A 23,584-nucleotide genomic window follows, 5' to 3' on the forward strand; every position below is an offset into this window, starting at 1 on the left:
GAATAATGATTTGATTTTATGTAACTTTATGAAATTATTCCAGCATATATGTCAAGTTACCTAGTAAAATTATTTTAACCTAGTTTATTAATTAATATATTACTCAATAAATTGATCTCATGATTATATATATGCACGAGTCTGAGTTATTTGAATTTGTTTAATAAATTAAATAAAATACTATGATATGATGTACTTGCATTGGTATATCACTCATTAAGATAATATAAATCTTATTTAAGCAAAATAAATGCAGAATTTCTAATAAGAACAACTAATTCTTACATCAGATTCATCTTCTTATTACAATAATGGAAACAAATTAAAAAAAAAAAACTCAATAATTTGTGGATTAAATAAAGTTCTATGGTTCTCTTCAAACACAACTTATATTGCCCTCATAGCCAATTTGTGCTTGCTTCATGCTCCAAGCATTTAATTTTGAAATTTGTATAGTTTGAATCCCATTATTAAATACAAAAAGATGAGCATTTTTATCTATAGCCAAAGAAGGATAAACCCTACTGGTGATACAAATTCTCCCTTCATCTCCAAAACTTTCAACAATAGAGTGGTCAATCTGTATAGCAAGAATATATAAGAATATGCCTTTCCACTCAAATCAATTAAGTATTATACTTATGATGGTAGATAAAATTATATAAATAAGTCAACTTGCTCTATGATTAAGAAAATTGAGAAAAAAGTGTATTTTAATTAGAACCAAAGCAAATTTTCAACTACATTGCTATGTTTTTTTCAAAAGACTAGGCAGTTTTTAAATATAAAAAAAAATTGACAATACAAATGGGTTTGTCCATTTTTATTTACATAACTGCATTGCCAATCTTTTTTAAGAAGAAAAAAAAAACGTATCAATAAGCATTGATTAGAATTATTTAGCATATCTGAATATTTAGTTGATTAGAATTATACTCTAACATGATTGTTTGAAAGATGACTATAGATCAGATTAGACATTTAAAAAATAGCATGAATGCTATGAACCATGCATTGAGATACACACAAATAGACATACCAAAGTTCTAAGAGAAATTGTTTTTTGAGTAGGATCTATGTCAAAGAAAGTTCCATATGTAGTTTTATCAATGTCATCTCTTAATGAAGACCTGCATAAGAGTAGAGAAAACATATTGTTCTGGGTTATTTTAAACTTAGAATGAAGTAAATTCAGAAGCATATATAATACAAGGAAAAGTATAGGGTACCAATATATTATTTGCCAATTTATTGTCAATAATAATTAATTATTATATTTTAAACACATGTATAAAGAGACACATCCAGAAAATATATATATAAAGACACTTCCATTAGACACAGCCATAAAAAAGACATTTTTGTTAGACACATCCACAAAGACACTTACGTTAAATACAGTCATAAACAAGAGTTGGCAGAAGTTGGCAGAAACACTGTTGGTAATGTAGCGGGATTGATAATACAATAATAAACAAAAAATACCTGCTTTGATCACTACACATTAGGCCTACATATCTATTTGGAGCTTTATAGATTTGAAAGAACACTGAAGTTTGCTCTCGGAGATCCTCTGAAGCCAAAGCTAACAAACCAAATGGTCCAATTATGCCACTTCTTGATCCATCTTCTTTTTTGCTACATAGTATTTGTGGATCAACACCCTTTGGATCTAACCATTCTGCACTTTCTACTTCGGATATTTCAAATACCACTTCTACATCAACCTTCACAGTGATGAGAAGGTTCAAAAATAATGATAATTTTGTTATGATGATTTATTATAAAATTTGTCTTTTAAAGAAATATTAGATTATGGTAAAAACTCAGTTACAGTCAATTTTATGTGAAGTTAATAATTGAGAGCCATTGATTTGATTAAATTTTTATCTAACGAGTTATAAACTTCACGTGAAGTTTACTGTACCTGAGTTTCCACCTTAGATTATTTATCTATATAGAAAAATTAATCTAAAAGTTTTAAGAATACTTAGGGATTTAGTTTATCAAATAACGATAAAACTAATGTGTCAATCTTTTAACAGAATTCGATGCGACACTAATTTATCTATTAAAATAAAGTGAATGCTATGGTGCCTAAAAAGTGGTACCAATATACTAAAAAGGGTTAAAAGTTATTATTTAATTTAAAAGATATAAGATTAAATAATTTTTAAAAAATTAAAACTTACTACAAAAAGTAAGTTAGGCAAAATTTAGGCAAAAATTTATAGGCACAATAGAATTGGCCTTAAAATAAAAGGTTAAGAACTAATTTGATAATTGAAAATTTTTTAAAATATTCGACTAAAATTTCTTAAAATAATTGATTTGGAAAATGTATGACCAATTAATTTGTTATAACTTACCTGTGATGCAACGATGCCGGAGACTTGAAGAGTTGATCCACTAAGGAGGTTTTCTTTAGTAATGCTAACTTGTTTATCATGTAATTTTTCAACCTCTTCAATTGGCCATTGCACCAATCTCTTCCCACTTTTATCAAGCCAAATTTGCCTTGGAATTGACTACAACAAACATAGCAAAATTAAGCAACAACCATCATTTACCTAAATGGCTTGTTAATTAATTGCATTTTACCTTTTAAACTTTACATCATATACATTTTAGTCCTTAAACATAAAAACATAAACTTCTATAAATATCCATTTGACCTAAAATAAGTGTACTATATTCATAAAAATTTTGACTCCTTAGACTAAAAATGAGTAATAAAAAAAAGGGTAAAGTATATTTTTTGTCCCTGAAGTTTGACAAAAGTTTTAAAAATACCCTTAAGTTTTATTTTATTTCAATTTTATCCCAAAAGTTTTCGATTTGCATCAAATATACTCTCGATGGCTAAATTTTCAAAAAATTTAAGACCAATTTAACAATAATGCATGAAAATTATGCTTGATTTGTTTGTGTTGAGGGTTGTTCTTATGAAATTGTTGTTGAATTGGTCTTAAATTTTTTGAAAAATTAGCGGTCGGGGTATATTTGATGCAAATCAAAAACTTTTGGGACAAAATTGAAACAAAATAAAACTTATGAGTATTTTTGAAATTTTTATCAAATTTAAAGACAAAAAATATATTTTACCCTAAAAAAAAAAGTCAACTAAAAATAAAAAATATTAAATACCTGTATACCAGCCCATCCTTTTTGAATATCATCTTGTGTAGAATCAGATTCATTCACCCATCCCCACAATATTCTCCTGTTCTTAGCATAATCAAAAAATGATTTGGAAGCATAAAATTTACCATAATCATACCTTAAATCTGAACTTGTTCCTGTGAATTTAACATCAGGAACAAAATTTTCATTGTCACCAAAGACATTATAGTTTCCAAGAAAATAATAGTCATGTAACCTACTAAGATAACTTATCTTCATTACATGCCTAACAAAATTAGGATCTTGATGATCAAAAGATGTATCTACTCCATTTTCGCCTTTGATCAACACCGGAAAGAAGTCCGGACACTCGCAAACTCCGGTGTTATCCGTCGCGAAAAACGGCCTAGAATCCACTTTCCAATCAACAAAATCCTTACTATGGTACAAAATAACCTTCCCTTGATCACCATTTTGAGCACCAATAACTACCCTCCATTTTCCATCATTTCCAAGCCAAGCAGTTGAAGGGTCTCTAAAATTGTTCAACTCAACACCAATTGGTGGTTTCATCACAGGGTTTTGAGGGAGTTTGATCCATTCCCTTAAGAAAGGATCTGATGCATTCTTTGGAATAGCCAAGTTTTGAACTTGGTGTTTGTTTTCATCAATACCTGTGTACAAAATAAAAGGCTTTTCGCCTCCTTCGAGTATGGTGGCTGAACCTGACCAGCAGCTATTGATGTCGAAAGGCTCGCTCGGTTCGATAGCATTGTTTAGATGAATCCAATTGATGAGATCATAGGACACAGAGTGAGCCCATACAATTCTGTCCCCAAAGGTTGCTGCATAAGGATTATGCTGGTAGAAAAGGTGGTAAACACCTTTATAGTACATTGGTGCTGCCATAGGTACATCAAACTTTAGTAATGATCATAAATTTTGGTATATTATAAAGTCAAACTAAGTTTCATTGTGTGCTTACCATTTGGATCTGCAGAATGAAGGCATTGATTTACAAATTTTCCTCAACAAAAACATGTCAAATGAAATAAAGAAAATATATAATTAGATGATCAATGATTTATAACAGAGAGGAACAGAACAGAACAGAACAGAACAGAACAGAATACAACAGTGAAGTAAGGCCTATAAATAAATAAATAAACTAAAGCATGTTCAATTTAAAAAGATTAGTTCATAAATCATAAAGCATGGTTGGGGGATAATACCGTTCATCCAATTTTTTGGTGGCTGAAAGTGATAAGAAGTTCGATATGGTTGATTAATAGAAGAAGAACTAATAATGTTATCTGGGAATGCTTCAATTCTGTTTCCATTTTGCAGGATAAAAAGAAACAATGCAAGTAACATTAGTGTTGCAAAGTTCTTCATCATGAATATTGTGAAGGAGAACATGAATTGGTTTGATTAATTAAGAACTTGTATTGTATATATATATGCAGAGTGCATCTTATTAATAATGGACTAATTAATATATTCACAAAACTTGGAAGAACATGTGTGATGGACATAATGATCATGGGACAAATCTAAAATCAAATATAGTTTCTTAAATCTAAACCCACATGCGTGACCCTGTTCTAAGTTTTTTTTCCAACGAATCTTTTCCCTGAAGGATCACTTGAAGACAATATTAAATGAATAATGACAAAGACTCAAAAAAGTCTAAAGGTCTTTTGGTTAAAAATATAAGAAGAAATATCAAGGTCTTGCTCATTTCTTTAATTTATTTTGCTTTAGTTATTTTATATGTATTATTGCTCCTTTTATTTATTATTTATTTTTAAGCAAAGAATTGTATAATTGCATGCTTTGAAATTTGAATTAATTTTGGTGAGCAAGGGTCATAATACAGAGTTATTTATTCAATAATTTAATTTTATAGTTAGTTAATATTAGTCATTTTTTATTTGAATTCTAAAAACTTTTAACTTTTAGAAGATTCAGAGTTTAAAATTTATAATTTAATAATTTAAAATTTAGAATTAAAAATTTAGAATTTATTATTTAACAATACTTTTTGAATTTAAAAATAAATAAAAATATTACTAAAATATAAAAAAAATGACTTTAAATTTAACATTTTTAAAGTATTGCTAACACTATTTAATTAGCATAGACACCATAATTGTAAGTACTATGTACTTCACCAATCTTAAAGTATATCATCTAGATATAGGTAGAGAAAAAGTGAAAACAGCAAAATACACTTACATCAATGTAAAATTGACAAACTTGCATCATCAATAATTTTGTATAGAATCATATAAATTATGTGTAAAAACGAGTATTAAAAATGTGATCAAATAATTCATTTTTTATATACATTTAAGAACATTACAGTTAGTTAGTTGATTTAAATTATGGGCTTACATGAAATAGGAGTATGTATGTATTACATATGTATCTTTTCACTTGGTAAATATGTAACTAAGTTTTTACAGCTTCTCACGTTGCATTGTGAGACATCTTCTGGAATTCAGTTTCCTTTTTCAGATAGAGTGGCTATGAGGTCGGCCTGAGCCTTCTCGAGGGCAGACACCAGGTTTTCAGGTTTCCTCCCACCAGCCTGGGCAAAATTGGGCCTTCCTCCGCCGCCACCGCCACATAATTTTGCTATCTGTCCAATAAATTTACCAGCTTGAATCCCCAGATTGACGACCCCCGGAGTAAAAGCAGCCACCAGACTAACCTTCCCTTCACCTGGGCACGAGCCCAGTACAATGGCTGTTGGATCTGGTAATGTTTCCATTAAATATTCCGCAGCACTTTTAAGTGACTCAGGATCAGTATCGTCCAAGCACTCAACCAGCACCCTGAACATTTTTTACAAGCTATAAATAGATATCATACACGTCGAGTATTGCGGGGAAAAGATCATTCGCGTCTACCCAACCATCAAATAATTAAAGAACATCTCTATTTCTAGGCTGCATTTTGATGGATATTTGTCTCTCTAAGACAGAATAGAAGATACATGTATTATCAATACTTGTTGAAAGTGAAGAACAAATAATATTCATGTCCTCTTTCTGTCTCAAGAGATAGAATACAAAAAGCAGCCTACATGCTACTACAAAATTATCACCATATATGGAAGTATACATGCACAAGGAAATTCTCTAAAGACTTGAGTTCTAACCATATCTAAGCATCCATAGAAAATAATACACAAAGTGAAATAAAATAAGGTGATGCAATTAATTACTTCTGCTTAATTGATTATAATTTTTTGGCTATGACATGAAAATTTTTCAAGTGGAAGACGACTCTGTATCAGACACATCTTTTTCTTTTTCCATGAGTTATATTCATTAGTTAGTACCTTAGCATTATATTATAGAATGTAATGAACAGGAAAGAAATATTACCTGTACTGTTCTGATTTTCCCACCAACAATGTTTTGCCGGCAATAACCGAAGCCTTGTAGACTGCGGCTTTGGCACGCAAGGCAGAATTTTCATTTCTGATTGCTCGCAACTCTTCTAGAAGGTTTTCTATCCTCGTCACCACTTCTTCGGGTTTAACCTTCATATCGTAAGGTTAAACATAAAACATCGAGACTAGTAGAGATAAAAAATGCCAAAATAGAATATTAACTTCGCAAAACATTGGCAACATTATTATGAGAACTCAGGATCATGAAACATACTTTGAGAGTGGAACATAACTGCTTCAGATAAATATCTCGAGCATTGACATATTCAATAAAAGCTCCCCCAGCAACAGCTTCTATACGCCTGATTCCAGAAGCAATACCCTGCTCTGATATTATCTTAAAACCACGAATTTCAGAAGTATTACTGACATGAGTTCCGCCACAAAGTTCCATTGATACACCAGGAACCTCTACAACACGAACCTGCAATACAACCAATTAGAAAACCACAAGAGCCTGCATAAACATCATATCAGCTGGATAAATAATGACATACATATATGAATATATTCTACTTCCCTTTTTAATTTTTACGGAGAGATTGATAATCTGTTTGGTCATTAGGATTTAAACTTTATTCATAGTTTCATTTCTTACGCAACAAGATGCTCTCACAGAGGATCTTCCGATACTAGTATATCACTCAGCTTTACATTATTCACTATCAAGGTCCATGTGCCAGTGGACAGGACGTAGAGAGGGGGATTAAGTCTTGATGTATCGACAATAGACAGGGGAGTTGTAGTCAGAAGAAATTAAGATCCCTGAGAAATAATTGCAACATATCCCTAAAAATCTAGGTTTAAACATCTGAAAATATACACTTCATGATATGCATATCTCCTCAGAAAAAACAAAGCATAAGATGGTAAAATTTTATGTCATATGTGTATGGAGTAATTCTAACCTCTTCTCCATATTTTTCTCCAAACATTGCAATAGCTCCAGCACGCTTTGCATCAGCAAGTGGCATCACTTTGGTTTGAAGAAGTATTCCTGCTTCAATCCATTCATTTATTAGCCCTTCAATTTCTCCAAGCTCACTGTCAAGAAGTGGTCGGTGGAAGTTGAAATCAAACCTCAAACGTTCAAATGCCACCAAAGAACCAGCTTGTGAGGTTTCTTGACCAATCACTTTCTTTAGTGCTGCTTGTAATAAATGAGTAGCAGTATGATGATCCTGCAAAGCACCAAATATATTTGCTATCAACATGAACCACACTTGGAATTTGAAAAACTAACGTGATACAAGGATGTGTCTGTGTGACATTGTAGTGAGTTATAATACACCAAATTGGTTAATGAAATGAGAAAGTCAACAGTTGTTATACCTTAGCTCTCTGCCTCAGCTTTACATCCACTGCTGCTTCAACTTCCTTGCCAACCTCAACAACTCCCTTACGAACAGTACCCTTGTGAACAAATATGTTACCTAAAGACTTCTGAACATCTGTTATCTCCACAACAGCTTTTGGTTGATTTTCACCCTCTACAACATAAATAAAACCATGATCTCCAATTTGTCCCCCTGATTCAGCATAAAATGGAGTCTTGTTCAGCAAAATTTCCACGTTACTCCCTTCACTAACTTGTGCAGTTGGATCACCATCTATCACTAGGCTTTGTACAATTGCTTTAGCATAAAGATTGTCATAGCCTATAAATTCAGTGTCAGGTAAATTTTCTGCAATATTTGCCCCGTTTCCCATGGCAAGTTTGACATTATTGTGTGCAGCTTGAGATTGACGCCTTTGCTTCTCCATCTCCATATCAAAACTATTTATATCAACACTCACACCACGTTCTTCAGCCACTTCTTTTGTTATTTCAACAGGGTATCCATAAGTATCATACAAAAGAAATACGTCTTCGCCAGTCAAGCAAGGTGCAGTTCCATTTTGCTCAGCATTTGACAAAGCATTAGCAAGCTTCTCTTCAAGCAACTTTTCTCCTCTCTCCAATGTTTGTACAAAACGAAGCTCTTCTCTCTTCAATTCCTCAAAGATATAGTGTGATCTACTCCTAACATCGGAATCAATGTTGGTGCTTAGTTCCACAACTTTCTCGGCAATAATTGGTAAAAATGCTCCTTCAAGGTCTCCCATACCATCACCTGTTATACCAAGCAACCTGCCTGTACGAACAACCCTTCTAATAAGCCGTCGAACCACATAACCTCTCCCAACATTTGATGGGGCAACACCATCAGAGATGAGAAATACAATTGCACGCATGTGATCACCTATAATCTAGGATAAATTGGAGAAAGAGAAGACTTAGATTAAAAGTTTTAAGAAACACAACCGTAAGTTCAAATAAGCTATATTTAAGACAGTACAACAGTCTATTGAAAGATAGTCACATTACCTTCAGATTCCTTTTTGTCTGAACGTCAGCAGTGCCATATGAAACATTTGCCAATTTAGAGGCCTTCTCTATGATGGGGAATATTAAGTCAGTTTCATAGTTATTTGGAACCTGCAGAAAACACAGAATATATATGCTGAAAGATATTAGAAGCATTGCAGTGATAACTGATAAGCATTAGCCGGGCCTTAGAATGCTTCTATATATGAATGGGCCCTTTTACAACAATGCAAATCGATATATACCTTTTGAAGGATGCGAGCCATGCGTTCTAGTCCAAGCCCTGTGTCTATGTTCTTCTGCTTTAGAGGTTCAAGGGAACCATCATCTTTTTTGTTGTACTGCATGAATACTAGATTGTAGAACTCTATAAACCTCGAATCATCACCAAGATCCTGCCTTAACACACAACCCAGCCCACAAATATAAGAGTTAAATATTTTCATTGAAGTGATTTTCAGTCAGTTAATCTCAAACTACCACATACGTACAGCATCAAAGTATCCCCTTTCAGGATGAAAATCATAATAAAGTTCCGAGCAGGGACCACAGGGACCTGTCACTCCACTGGTCCAGAAGTTGTCCTCTTTACCCAACCTCTTTATACGCTCCAATGGGACACCCACCTGCAAATAAATCAAGACTAATGCTTCTATAGACTCAATGCACTTGATTAAAATGGCAATCGGAAACTTACATCTAGCTAACACTTAAAAAGCAGTGGCTTGGCTAACCTCATTAGACCATAGCTCAAAAGCCTCATCATCGTCTTCATAAACACTAACCCACAATCTGTCCGCTGGCAAACCAAACCTAAAAGTAATTTAAAGACATGATAAATCTGGTTCTGTCAAATGCAGATTTAAAATAGTAATACTAATAGCTTTTCATTTTTTGCAAAAGGAACAATATATAGGCGCATTACAGTCAGTTTGGAATTAACTATAAGCACAAACAAGGCTGGGAAAAGAAGAATAATTAACAACTATTAAATAAAAAAATGCATGACAATATTCAGATGTTATGGAAGCATAACAAACCAAGTCCTTGCTTCAAAGCAAAACTTCTCACATAAACATAAACAGAAGTATGATATGCAAGCAGGCAAGGTCAGACTATGAAAAAGATGCACTAATGCTTACTCTTTGGTTGAAAGCTCCCATGCCCATACAATTGCTTCCTTTTTGAAGTAATCACCAAAGCTGAAGTTTCCAAGCATCTCGAAGAAGGTATGATGTCGAGCAGTGTGGCCAACATTCTCAACATCATTAGTACGTATGCACCTTTGAGCAGTAGTTGCACAAGGTACCTGCCTTGGAACCTAAGGATACCGCAAATTGGGGTGCGTGTGAAAGAGAATTCGTATGGATTTTGAATCAATGAAGATAAATTCTTGTGTGCTCCTGGAGCAAAGAAACATCTATATATATACCACGTATGTTCATTAATAAGCTATAAATGTTTCTAAAGAAAGCTGCTGAGCATACAAATTTTTCTCGAACAAATAACAGTAAAGAAAGATGGAAATACACGAGGGAGGGCCAGACCTTCCCGAGGAATATAGGCTTGAATTGTAGCATTCCTGCGATTGTTAGTAGAACAGTGGGGTCATCCGGGATGAGAGACGAACTAGGAAGGACCTTGTGGCCGCGGGAAGCATAAAACTTCAGGAATCTCTGCCGTATAGAATCCCCACTCGCTAAATTATCAAATTCCTTCTCCTTCTCTGCTAGCGGTTGGGCCTGTGATGGTGATGCTGCTGCTGCTACTATTGCTGACTCAAACATAAAAAACACAAGAAACTCAATGAATGCTTACTACAATCATATTAATTCAAGATACCAGTACAAAGTTTCAAATAGAAGACCTACCTGAATGTGCCATTGGAAACAAGGAATTATCAATTGCGAAGGGAGGGGATCTGGGCATGTATTTAGACTCAACTAATAATCCGACATTAAACTAAAGATGCGCTTTAACTTATTGCTAAACAAATGAAAACTAAATCAAATCTCTTGAAATTTGAAATTATAAGAAATCCTATCCGTTACCATTAAAGAAGATCCTACCCGGCTAAAGGTTTTATGGCCCTATACTTAACGCATATGTTTACAAACAAGATAATATAGTCAACCAAATTTTCATTAAAACGAAGTCAACAATTAATTGTAGAACATATTAGAAATTCTAACCTAAAGAACCCATGAAAAGCTTTAAATAAAGCTTACCTGATCCAGTCCTCGTGCTTGTGAATGCACGAAAGGGTGTGAGACTGTGAGAGAAAGAGGGTATGGCTCCTGCTACAATGCCAAAATCGCCAGAGCCTGCACCGGTGGGAATGGCGCGTTTCCATTTTGGATGCAGGAAGAGTGGATTCCGAAGCTGAACCGCCAATCCTTCCATGCCACTGCCACTCAATTTTTTGGCTCCCTCTCTCCCTTTGAATCAGCACGTAAATATCTTAGAACATAACCAAGCTCACCCTCAGTCGTCAGTTTAAGCACATCAATACAAGACTCTCTAACAACATAGAGAGGAGCTGAATTCTAAAATTTTGAACAAGCATGCACACTCAAAACTCCTACCAAAGCGAACACAACATAGCTTCGCAAATCAGAAATCATAAAAAGACAACGTGCTTATATAAAAATTCAACTACGGAAGCAGAACAGAACCTCAAGCGGCGGAATGAGAGAGGAGTGCGGCTGGGGCAGCAGAACGGCGGAACGGAAGAAGAACCGGTTGACGAATGCAGCGGCGGAGGGGAACCGAACAGGCTCAAGTGGCGGAGGGGGCGAGCGCGAACAGAGAAGGGAGTAGAATCTGAATTGGTATCGGAGATAAGAGTGACGTCAGTGCTGGGAACTGGGAAGGTGGGATAAAATTAACGTGGATAAGAATTTATTATTATTATTATTATTATTATTATTATTATTATTAATTTAAAATAAGTACGGATTAATTTTTGAATAAAGTAATTATTTTTTCATCTTTTTAAAAAATATATTTTTTTTAACTGATAAAAATTTGGATAGACTTTTTACAAAAAATTTCTAAGCATAAAAATATTTTTTCCTTTTGGGATAAAATCAAATTGGTTTTCTATTACTTGTGTCTCTTATTTCAACCTCCGTTCTATCACCATTTCTCATAAATTCATGATATGACTCATGAATTTGATCATTTTATAGTTTTTGCAACTTTGTATATCTATCTTATTATTGTAGATAGGTAGTAAGGTGTTCTTTTTCCATTCATCTGACATCTTCTTTGACCTTAAAATATCATTAAAAAACTTGGTTAATCAATTGGTGTCTTTCTCTCCAAGGTCCTTCCAAACTTCAATAAGAATATTATCGGGTCCTACTGCACTACCAGTTTTCATCTGCTTTAGAGTCTTTTTTACCTCGAAGTCTTGAATTCTTTGATAGTAGTCAAAGTTTTGATCTTCTTCCCTCGTGCATAACGCACCAAGGTTCGGAAGAATCTTCTGTCCTTCATTAAATAACTTGTAGAAGTGGTTCTTCCACCTTTCATTGATCTTCTCATATTGAGACAAAACCTCTCCTTCTTTATCCTTTATGCATTTAACATGATCCAAGTCTCTCGTTTTTCTTTCACGACTCTTTGCGATTCTATATATGCCTTTGTCTCCTTCTTTTGTGCTTAAAGACTGGTAGAGCCCCTCATATGTTCTTGTTCTTGCTTCACTTACAGCCGCTTTTGTCTCTTTCTTAGGCGCCTTATATTTTTCTCAATTATTTGCATTGCGGCACAAAAACCACTCTTTAAAGCACTCCCTTTTTACCTTTATATTTTCTTGTATACTCGCATTTCACCAGTAGGACCCCTTATCTTTTGGTCCTATTCCTCTAGATTCACCAAAACTTTGTTTTGTTGTTCTTCTAATAACTTCTGCCATCTCCCTCTACATCTCCTCTGCGCTTCCATCTCCTTCCCACTTTGCCTCTTCTCCTACCTGTCTTAGGAAGCTTCTTTGTTCCTCACCTTTCATCCGCCACCACCTTGTTCTTGAGTTCTTCGTATGATGTTTTTTTCTCAATTTTCGCTCAACGCAAAAATGCATGACAAACATTCTATGTTGTGTTATTAAACTCTCTCTCGAAATAATTTTACAATTAATGCAAGATTTTTTGTTGACTCTCCTCAACAAGAAGAAGTCGATTTGAGAGCTTGTCATGACACTCCTATAGGTTATAAAATGTTTGTCTCTCTTTTTAAAACATGTATTTGTGGTGAGAAGATCAAAAATTGAGGAAAAGTAGTTTTACTCTCGGTATTGACCACCTCGAAACTATGACTTCCGTAAATACTTCCATACCAGTCACTTCTCTTCCAACATGGCCATTTAAATCGCCTCCTAAGAAAATCTTATCTCCCGAAGATATGTCTTGGACCAAACTCTCTAGATCCTCCCAACATCTTATCTTGTGTTGCTCGTTCGAACCCACTTGCGGTGCATAGGCACTAATCACATGAAAAGTACCTTCTTCCACCACAAGTTTGATAGAGATGATCCGATTACCCACCTTCTTGACATCTACTACGTCATTCTTCCACTACTTATCCACGATAATACCTACCCCATTCCTATTCTTCACCTTTCTTGTATACAAAAGTTTGAAATCGGAGGTATCCAACTCTCTAGCCTTCGCGCCGACCCATTTTTTTTCTTGTAGGTATGATGTTAATCTTCCTCCTTGTCATGGTATCCACCACCTCCATGGATTTTCCTGTTAGAGTGCCTATATTCCATGTCCCAAATCTCAATCTTATATCGCTCTGACCTTTACCTTTATTTTTTTCTTTGTGAATTAGCTTATTTACTCTCGTCTGTCACGAAAACGTGGGAACCCTTACTCATTTAACATTACACCCGGGCACCGATGCAGCAGCTCTTGCTCATTTGACATTATACGCGAGCCATACAACGCGTTGCTTCCGGACAATGACCTAGCTTTAGTGCAATAACGTCTTTGATCCATATCATGAAGATTCGACTAAGTTTTTATGTTGGCTGTCGAAAGCTTAACACATCCCTCCTCTTTTATCCGGATTTGGAATCAGCTATGTACCGCAAGTGTAGCATAGGTGGAGTTAACAATTATCAAATTAACAAGTTCACAATAACAGTTAAAGCAATAAACAGAAAATAACTGAACAATTAAAACAAAGATCAACACAGTAGAAAAATTACACCAAATTAACAAATTATAATAAAGTATAAGAACATCAACAACACCAATTAAAATTTAAAAGAAAACAACAATAGTAGAAACAACTAAAAGTTACACAGCAACAACACCAACAATTATATCACAATAACACAATAAAAAGTTACACAGTAGTAGCAAATTTTTTCAAAGATTAACAAGAATTATCAAGGTTTCAGCACAGTACAACAAAATAACAAAATAGAGTACAACACAGCAGCAGTGAACAGAGCTAATCATTCGACAATTCAATCTGAGTAACACTAGCAATAGCAGAATCTTAAACCGAAGAATAGAGAATTAAGAACAAAAAAAAAAAAAGCGAATAACCAAATCTAAGTAGCACTAGCAGAATTGTAAACCTTCGTTCTAATGTCTGAGCAATCTGAGCAGAGGGGCAGAAGCGCGACGGAGACGAAGGTCAGGCAACGAGCACGACTTGAAGACAGTGGTGGGTTGGAAGAGCTGCGACTGAGCAAACGAAGTGCAGACTCCAAGATGCCGAGCTTGAGGAAGAAGCTGTGTGGGTTGAAAACTTTGAGCACTACAACCAGACGAAGACGGTGGTTCCTGAGCGCGACAGATGATAGCAGGAGCGCGACGGAGCAGACAAAGACCAGGGACTGACGCCGAGCTCGAAGAAGAAGGTGCGATTCTTGAATGAGGAAGAAGAGCGGACAACCAGACGACGACTGCGTTATCCAGAGCACGATGGGCGGTGGCAGTCCTTGCGCCGGTGGTGGAGAAGCTATGTTTCAGGGTTTTAACTTTGAGGTTTGTGAATTTTGAACTGCAGAGAAGGGGAAGGAAGGGATTCTTCTCTCTCTCTCTCCCTCCCTCCCTCCCTCCCTCTCTCCCCCAGCATTTTTTGTAAACCAATCGGATCCCGATTAAGTCCAACTGATCGGTTCCCGGCCAGTTCAGTGGTTTATAAACGGTTTTTAAAATAGTAAATTTTTCCTTAAGACCAAACTCAGAGATGTTCGATTCACAGATGGACTGGTTCAACTGATCGATTTGGTCTGGTTTTTAGACTCATGGTGATTACAGATTAGGTTTCCATGACATCGTTCGCTAGGTTTTTTTTTTTTTTTACATAAAACACATAACCCGGTCCGGGTTTTATAAATCAGTCGGGTCACCAGTTCTCAACAAAACCGGACAGGTCAATTCGGATTTTTTTGAGTCTAATGCAGGGACGGTTTAACGAGTGGCTCAACCCAATCAAGTGACTAAGTGATCAGGTTTCCAGTCAAATCGAGCAGATCGAGTTGGATTTAATAACTATGGAGGTAACTACTAATTTAGTATCCAAAAGATTCAAATGCTGATAAAAAAAATCTTAAAAGATGTTATGGACAAAAAATTCCTAAAAACTAAAGACCTGGAAAAGTGTTGGAAAAATTCAAGTTGTTTACTTTTCAATAAAAAAGATAGTGGTGAATATTAAGGTTGGAACCAGTGGCATTTGATGACATTAAGAGCTTTGGAGAAATAACCAATGTGTTGAGATTGGTCAAGTTGATAGATAATGAGTTATTTTACCACTCACATTATATTAATGTTTTTAAGTTAAAATCTTCTTATCTTTATAATTGTAAATTATCTTGCTTTCATTATTTTATTATGTACAATTCCTTTCATTGATACCATAGCAAAGACCTTTCTTAATAGATTTGACATGCTTTTAACCAGGACACAATATAAATTAAATTAAACAGCTTTATACAATATATCTATGTAAAATGGTGTATCATTCTCCAAATTATTCTTAGCAATATTGCTTCAAAGTTCAAACAATTTCAAACAATCACTTTCACTGTTGAACAAACTTTGCTCGCTTCATGCTCCAAGCATTTAGTTTTGAGATGCAAACATTCTGTTTTCCATTGTTAAAGACATAAAGATGAGCATCTTTTTCAGTAGCCAACAAGGGATAAACTCTGTTTGTGATACAAACTCTTCCTTTCTCTCCAAAACTCTCTATAATCGACCCATCAATCTACATAACAAGAACACAAAGAGGAGTTATATATTAAATAAAAATAGTAATTTTACACGTACATCTAATTATGTAATGCTATATTAATAAAAATAATTATTTTTTACATTGATCGTATAAATGATTATCTAAAATAATGAATATAATTAGATAATTATATAAAATATTTTTCACTATCAGTATATCAAAAAAACATAGTAACATACGTACCAAGGTTCTAAGTGAAATTGCTTTGAGATTGGAATCTATGGCAAAGATAGTTGCATATGTGGTTTTATGAACGTCTTGCCTCAATGAAGACCTGTAAATAAATTGCAGAAAACAAAAATAAAGAGAATAATTCAATCTTAAACATATGAAAACAAAAAGTTGTAAATGTTCTATGTGCTCTCTAATAAAAAATACAGAGAATAAAATTGTCCCTAAATATTTAAAATAATAAATAAATTTCGTCCAACACAATTCAAAAATTGATAATACATTTATTCTTTTAAAAAAATTTGACACATGTGTACCAAAATTTAGTTGGGACAATAGGATAATTATTATTAATTAACCCAGTAAGATCAGTGCATTTATTTTGTATTCATTAAATAAAAATATTTAAAATCTTTTACTAATAATAAGCTTATTATATGTTCTAGAAACACATGTTAGCTAAATCATTATTATTAATTAATTAACCTGGTAAGATCAGTGCACATGAGACATGAAAATCCATTGGGAGTTCTAAAGATTGTGAAGAAAATTGCAGTTTGCTCTGTAAGATCCTTTGAAGCTAAAGCCAACAAACCAAATGGGCCTATTATGCCACTTCTTGATGCATATTCTTTATCACTACACACTATTTGGGGATCAACTTCTTTGGAATCTAACCACTCAGCACTTTCCAGTTCAGGTAGTTCAAACACTACTTCTACATCAGCCTTCAAAGACCAAAACACACAAAATAAATGAAATAAGTAATAATCTTTTTGTTAAATATGGAAAATGATTGTTTTATATGGAAGTTTCATTATATGTTAATATGTAAATCTTAATGAGGGCATTGATGGATGGAAAATTTGTACATGGTTACAGTTATACAAAAGAGTCAATAATCTTAATTTTGGAAAAAAAAAAAAGTCTACAAACTTCGCCTTTAAAATTTGGAAAACACAATTATTTGACTTTAAATTACTCATTTTTTTAATTTTGAGACTATTTTATTTTTATATTTTTTTTCGAAACAAAAATAAGTTTATTTTATGAAAAATGATAACGTTATACTCTCATTTTTTTAAAATAGAAAAAGAGAATAGCATTATTAAAATAGGAGTAACAATATCCATTTTCTTATTATATATATATATATAATTTTGACATGAGAAAATTGAAAAAAAAAAAGGCCTTTGATATTTTACATAGTCTAGAAATTCATCAATTTCACAAGAAAAAATTAACAATGCAGGAAATAAAGTGACTTACCTGTGATGCAGTGATACCTGAGACTTGAAGAGTTGATCCAAAAACAAGTTTGTGTGCGAAAATACTAACTTGATTGTCGGAGTCTCTAAGTGTCTCTAACTTTTCTATTGGCCACTGCATCAGCCACTTCCCATTTTCATGAAGCCACACTTGCCTTGGAATAGCCTTATATATATATATTTCAATATTGATGCAAAATTATAATTATCTATGAAATCATACATATTATTGACAAAATTATCTAACTTTTTTAGATTAATTTGTTAATTAAAGTACCTGTAGACCAGCCCATCCTTTAAGAATATCATCTTGTTCTGTATCAAGCTCTTTAACCCATCCCCATAATACCCTTCTCTTCTTGGCATAGTCAAAGAATGACTTTGAAGCATAAAATTCACCATGGTCCAATTTCAAGTCCAAACTAGTCCCTGTAATTTTATTCTCAGCAACAAACTTGTCCTCATCACAAACATACTTACCTACCAAATAATATTCTTGCTGTTTATTTTGGTAACTTATCTTCAACACATGCCTAATAACATCATTAGAATCTTGAACTGAAGAATAATCTAAATCAACCCCATGTTTTGTACCATCAATTAAAACTGGAAAAAAATCAGGGCACTCACACATTCCAATGCCATCAATTACATAGAATTCATGATTATTAGGGCTTAATTTCCAATTAACAAAATCATCACTATGATATAAAATTGCCTTCCCAATATCACCATTTCTAGCACCAACTATGACCCTCCATTTTCCATCACTACCCTTCCAAGCTGTTGTTGGGTCTCTAAAATTTTCTTGTTCAACTAATCCAATTGGGGCAGTGATTATAGGGTTTTGAGGGTGTTTGATCCACTCCCTTAGAAAAGGGTCTTGTGGATTTTTTGGCATAGCTAAGTTTTGAACTTGGTGTTTTGTTTCATCAAATCCTGTGTAGAAAATAAAGGGTTGATTATTGGAGGGGATTATTGTGGTTGAGCCAGAGAAGCAGCCATGAATGTCATAGTGATGAGATGGTTGAAGAGAAGGATGATTGAGGTGAATCCAATTGATTAGATCATAGGATACTGAGTGACCCCATACCATTTTCTTACCAAAGGTTGCTCCATCAGGGTTATATTGGTAAAACAAATGGTAAACTCCTTTGTAGTACATTGGTCCTGCAATTATTACAATCATTAAATCATCATTTAATTTCTGCGTTTGTAAAATGTATATTTCAACTTTTTAGGATATGTGTTTAATATTTACTACACTTATCAAGCTTTCTATTTTTAGTAATGGGGTTGTAGTGGTGTTTTTTAACAATGTGAAAATTTAGTGTGTTTTTTGTTTATATAGATACCATAAATCACAGGGTTAGATTTATAATTTATAATTTTTTTTGTGGATACTATCAGATTTATGGTTTTTAATTTTTTTTAAAACATAAATTTGAGAGTCAAATTCATATTGTAGTGTTAAATTTTTTTTTAAACATACTAATCGGACCCTTCGATTTGTTTGAGAACAAAAAAAAATTATCTCACTACAAATCAAACCCATTAGTTTGTGCATTATAGAAATGTTCTTAAATTTAAAGGTCTGATTTGTTATTTAAAATTAAAAAAATTAAATCTATACGAAAGAAAAACATACCAATTAACTACGTGATACTAAATTACATACAATTTTTTTTTCAATTCTAAAAAAATTTGCCCACTTATCATGCTTAGAGATTAAAAAATTAAAAAATCTAATTGAGGTGTAATTAGAATTAAAATAAATATAATAAAATAATATATTTTTATATAAAATATATATTTTTCAAAAAATAATAACTTTAAAAAAAAATAATTTGATTTTAAAATCATCCTTCAAACCATTATATCCTCACTTCACCTATCACCATCTCTTCAAAACGATGCCATTTCAATAATTATCTTTTAGGGATAATTTAGTCTAAAACTTTAAAATTTAGATAAAATTGACGATTTTAAGACTAAGTTAAATCTTAGGAACGAATTCTAATGCACAAAAAAAAAAATTAGAAATGATTAAAATTTTCTACCTAAATCTTGGAGACCAAAATCGTACTTAATCTTAAACCATACTAACTTTGCTTCGAGATTATAAAAGTATGATTAGAACAAATTAAAAAAGATAACTGAAAGTGAAAGTTCATGTTCTTACCATTTGGATCTGCATAATGAAGCACTCAATTTTCAATAATTCTCATCAACAAAACAAAACATGTCATCACAAGAAAAAAGAAAATAAATTAGAAACAGAAGAAAAACATATACATGTAACATATTTGAATATATATTAATTACCGTTCATCCAATTTTGTTGGGGCTGAAAATGGTAGGAAGTTCTATATAGATGATTTTCATGTATCATTTTGTTGTTCTTGATGCCATTACTGATGATATTTGAGGATGCATTCTCTGATGAATTGGGCTCCATGTTACCCACCTTAAAGGTTAAAGCTAAGGAAGGTCAACAAATTAAAACCTTTATATAGTTAGAAATTAAATTACAATATGTATCTTTCACTTGTTTTTTGTTGTGTGAGGATAGAATCAGTGATGATGAAATAATGAACTTGCAAGTGAAGAGGAATGCAAAACCATTGAGAATTTAACTATATATATACACTCATAGTTATATGCAACTGGAAATTATTTTTATTAATGACTTGACTTCTTGATTGCCAGCAAGTTGGAATTTTTTAATTGAACCATATGCTATGTGGTTATTTTATCACTATTCAAATGGTGTTATTTGGAAATTCTTTTTTATTCTATGAGAAAAATGTTTTCACTCGTCAGGAAAAAAAAAATAATAATACATATGTTTCATTCCTTACAAAAAAATATTTTTGAGTGAATACCCAATTTACCCCCTAACAATTATTTCAAAGGGACTAGGAGGCTTCCAAACAAAAAAAAAAATATCTAATTCGCTCCTTGATCTTTATTTTTATGCTATGAAGCATGGGCACTTCATTGAGTTGTCGTGTCCGCGTGTCAAACACATTTCGGACACGATACTCACCGACACTCGTCTGACACGCGTGTCAGCTATGTGACTGTGTCTAACCGTGTCTTAATAAAAAATAAAAAAATTTTCTCTGGACACGCTGGATACACCTAAATATTATCAAGTGTCAGCGTGTCCAATCTTATTATTAACATATATTCTTAAAATAAATTTAGATATAGTATATATTATTATTTATTAAAAAAATATTTTAAATACTTAATATAATTAAAATAAGACATTAAAAATAATTAAAAAATTTAATTTATATTTTAATATTAATAAAATATCAATATATCATTACGGTTTATCTAAAAAATACTTTATATTTTATATGTATACGTGTCCCCGTGTCAGGTAAGATTTTAAAATTCATGTGTCGGCGTGTCCCGTGTCCGTGTCAGTGTCCATGCATCATAACTTTTATGGGACTGATTAGCCCCTGTGCAAAAAAAAAAAAAAACACTGACACATGGGCTAATTAGTCCCAAAAACGTAAAGTTCAGGACCGAAAAGAATACTTTTTTTTGTTAAGGACCTCGTTGTCTTTTAAGATAATTGTCAGGGATCGTTTATGATTTTTTTTTCTTTTTTGTTAAAAAGAATAAAAAATACTGTTTGCACCTAGAAAAATTTTATTGTTAAAAAAGAAAAAGAAAATATTTTTTTGCTTCTGTAAAAGAACTCCAAATCCCAAATTTCTATAATTTTCGTATGCAATCGTCATGTGGCATTTCACACCGTAATGGACTAACCAAATTTTTTAGCCTTTTAAATTGATACAGTATATTTTTAGACTAATAATAAGACCTGGCCTTTATATATGTTTAAATTTTTATTTTTATTTTTTTTGAAAATAACCTTTATCAATGTTTAATTTTAATGTTATTGTGACATTATTTAATTTATGATCACATTCTTTGCATCTGACATTTTTAAAGGTTTGTAAACGAGGAAAAGAGTAAGACGAAAAAGTTGTGTTGTTTAATTTGAGTGGGAAATATATTATGTTTAGTGCCTTACTTTTTCTACTCAAGGTCTTAAAACAAAATTTTCAAAGCTGATTAGTTGCATCAATCTCTTCTAGGAAAGATCATAAGCCTGTATTTTATGAATAATCCCGAAGACTCAAAAGTCTTCGAGTTGAAAAGTCTTCGAGTTGAAATTTTTATGAGAAATATAATACACTATTAGCTTTTATGTGGCGTAAAGAAATTAGAAATGTTTTTTTTTTTTTTTTAGTTAAAATAATTGTACTATCTATTCTATTTCACTATATATATTGAGTAATACAATAAATTATAAATTCAATTTTCATAAACCTTATAGAGTAATATAATATTTTTCTCATGGTCAATTAAAATGATTTAGTTACTATTAATCTTAGTTGTTATACTTAGCTGTTATATTTTGTCTCTACCCGTTTTTTGTTTTTATATATATATTTATATTCCGTTATGTACTAAACCTCCAACTTTTAAGTTTGATGATATCAAGTATTTTAGAAATCTTGGGTTAGCTTTTGATCAAATTCAACTAAATATTCTATCTGAAGGGGAATTGATGACCGAAACCACCCTATATTATATATACAGAATATTAATTATCACCCAAAATATGGGCCAACATTTTTGGTTATGATTGATGGAATATAAAGGATCTTTTTAAAAAAATTGAAAAGTTTTAATATATGTTTAATTAATATTTAATTTGATTAAATTTTATCTACTCCAATATTTGACAATTTTTTTAAAAAAATATTAGAGAAAAAAACAAGCATATTTTACCCAAATATAAATATAGAGATTTCTTCTCTGGTTCATTGGTTTGGAATGATGGCACAATCAAGTTAGTTAGAAACTTCGTTATAGTGATAGAAAAGATCAAATTTAGAAAAAAAAAATGTATTTAGAGTTTAATTTTGATATATTTATAGTGAAAAATATTTTATATAATTGTGTAACTACAATTATTTTTTGGATGACTATTTATGTGATTAATATAAAAATAGTTATTTTTGCTAATATAGCATTATATGATTAACATGCAAAATACATGTATAAAATTATTTTATACTAAAAATGCATCAAAATTATATTCTTCTAATAATAATTAGGACTGTTAAACGGGTTAGTCCGGCCCATTTAGGCCCGACTCGTTAAACATGTGGGTTAAATGGGTTGGACCGTTTAAATTCGCTTTATTTGCGGGCCATAATTTTTAGCCTGGACCGTTTATGGTCAGCCCGTGGGTTAAACGGGCCAGCCCATTTATTCTTTTATTTTATTTTTTAAAAAATATTTTGACAAAAAATATTACTTTTGTTCATACCATGGCCCAATAAATATGGCCCAGGATCCAAGCAAAGAAGCCCAACCCAAAGGGTTGGCTCTCCCCCAGTACCAGCCTTCATCCCAAGAAGTCGGTACTGAACACGACCTGCTCCAGAGAAGTCGGATACGAGGGTTAGCTGGCAGATAACACTCATTCGAATGAGTAACTACCCCTAGAAACTCTCTAACCACTTCATAGAGCCATATCTTAACCTCCCTAAGATATGGGAACGGTTATCCACCTAAAAAGGTGGCACTACTTCAGCGGTGGTTATTGGTTCACCACTATAAATACCCTGACACCTCTCAGGTATCTCGAAGTCCCAATACTCTCTAACCTGCTCACACTCTTGCTAACTTAGGCATCGGAGTGTCTTTGCAGGTACCACCCCCCATTCTTTCACACGTACAAGTCGGACGGAGGAACACCGAATAACAGATCCACTCGAAAGCCACCTCCTTCATACGTTTGGGCCAACCAACGCCATCCAACCCATTAATCTCCGGTTACCCACCGTAACATTGGCGCCGTTGCCGGGGACCCGAGAGATCAACCAGTGA

At 32.8% G+C, this 23,584-nt stretch overlaps 3 protein-coding genes across 6 annotated transcripts; all 3 read right to left on the reverse strand.

Annotated features, from left to right (window-relative positions):
• Window positions 1-291: 291 nt before the first annotated feature.
• Window positions 292-4,020, reverse strand: LOC107605492 (beta-fructofuranosidase, insoluble isoenzyme CWINV3). The gene is made up of 5 exons (XM_016307385.3): window positions 3,148-4,020; window positions 2,370-2,528; window positions 1,486-1,727; window positions 1,040-1,130; window positions 292-580 (listed from the first exon to the last, which is right to left on the reverse strand). The coding sequence occupies exons 1-5, from the start codon at window positions 4,018-4,020 to the stop codon at window positions 377-379; spliced, it is 1,569 nt and encodes a 522-aa protein (XP_016162871.2). The 3' UTR covers window positions 292-376.
• A 1,424-nt stretch (window positions 4,021-5,444) lies between these two features.
• Window positions 5,445-11,873, reverse strand: EMB1030 (Alanyl-tRNA synthetase, class IIc). 3 transcript variants are annotated; one of them, XM_088489888.1, is made up of 13 exons: window positions 11,630-11,873; window positions 11,183-11,535; window positions 10,502-10,728; window positions 10,097-10,275; window positions 9,689-9,767; window positions 9,446-9,580; window positions 9,200-9,349; window positions 8,955-9,065; window positions 7,919-8,836; window positions 7,495-7,767; window positions 6,801-7,010; window positions 6,519-6,676; window positions 5,445-5,963 (listed from the first exon to the last, which is right to left on the reverse strand). In XM_088489888.1, exons 2-13 carry the CDS (start codon window positions 11,355-11,357, stop codon window positions 5,627-5,629), a joined length of 2,952 nt encoding a protein of 983 aa, XP_088346014.1. In that variant the 5' UTR covers window positions 11,358-11,535; window positions 11,630-11,873; the 3' UTR covers window positions 5,445-5,626. The 3 variants fall into 3 exon arrangements, with proteins under 3 accessions (XP_088346014.1, XP_088346015.1, XP_088346016.1); XM_088489889.1 differs by having other exon boundaries at window positions 11,183-11,414; window positions 11,630-11,849; XM_088489890.1 differs by having other exon boundaries at window positions 11,183-11,392; window positions 11,630-11,829.
• A 3,997-nt stretch (window positions 11,874-15,870) lies between these two features.
• Window positions 15,871-20,305, reverse strand: LOC107605494 (beta-fructofuranosidase, insoluble isoenzyme CWINV3). Of its 2 annotated transcripts, none has more exons than XM_088491328.1 (6): window positions 19,982-20,305; window positions 17,934-18,826; window positions 17,658-17,822; window positions 16,875-17,116; window positions 16,401-16,491; window positions 15,871-16,190 (listed from the first exon to the last, which is right to left on the reverse strand). In XM_088491328.1, exons 1-6 carry the CDS (start codon window positions 20,112-20,114, stop codon window positions 16,005-16,007), a joined length of 1,710 nt encoding a protein of 569 aa, XP_088347454.1. In that variant the 5' UTR covers window positions 20,115-20,305; the 3' UTR covers window positions 15,871-16,004. The 2 variants fall into 2 exon arrangements, with proteins under 2 accessions (XP_088347454.1, XP_088347455.1); XM_088491329.1 differs by lacking the exon at window positions 19,982-20,305 and adding an exon at window positions 19,839-19,958.
• Window positions 20,306-23,584: the final 3,279 nt, after the last annotated feature.

The sequence above is a fragment of the Arachis ipaensis genome, chromosome B6, assembly GCF_059453495.1.
Source record: "Arachis ipaensis isolate K30076 ecotype BB chromosome B6, ASM5945349v1, whole genome shotgun sequence".
NCBI lineage: Eukaryota > Viridiplantae > Streptophyta > Magnoliopsida > Fabales > Fabaceae > Arachis > Arachis ipaensis.

Bases quoted from the DNA above. Each gene is read 5' to 3' on its own strand.
- LOC107605492 (XM_016307385.3), bottom strand. From the start codon at position 4,020: ATGTACTATAAAGGTGTTTACCACCTTTTCTACCAGCATAATCCTTAT. The intron at 1,728-2,369 runs GTAAGTTATAAC...ATCACTGTGAAG, and splicing joins CCGGCATCGTTGCATCACAG to GTTGATGTAGAAGTGGTATT. The intron at 1,131-1,485 runs GTATTTTTTGTT...ACTCTTATGCAG, and splicing joins ATGTGTAGTGATCAAAGCAG to GTCTTCATTAAGAGATGACA.
- EMB1030 (XM_088489888.1), bottom strand. From the start codon at position 11,357: ATGGAAGGATTGGCGGTTCAGCTTCGGAATCCACTCTTCCTGCATCCA. The intron at 9,768-10,096 runs GTAAGCATTAGT...AATTACTTTTAG, and splicing joins TGGGAGCTTTCAACCAAAGA to GTTTGGTTTGCCAGCGGACA. The intron at 9,581-9,688 runs GTTAGCCAAGCC...ATTTATTTGCAG, and splicing joins TTGAGCTATGGTCTAATGAG to GTGGGTGTCCCATTGGAGCG.
- LOC107605494 (XM_088491328.1), bottom strand. From the start codon at position 20,114: ATGGAGCCCAATTCATCAGAGAATGCATCCTCAAATATCATCAGTAAT. The intron at 18,827-19,981 runs GTAATTAATATA...TAATAATTGCAG, and splicing joins CCAACAAAATTGGATGAACG to GACCAATGTACTACAAAGGA. The intron at 17,823-17,933 runs GTACTTTAATTA...TATATATATAAG, and splicing joins AAGGATGGGCTGGTCTACAG to GCTATTCCAAGGCAAGTGTG.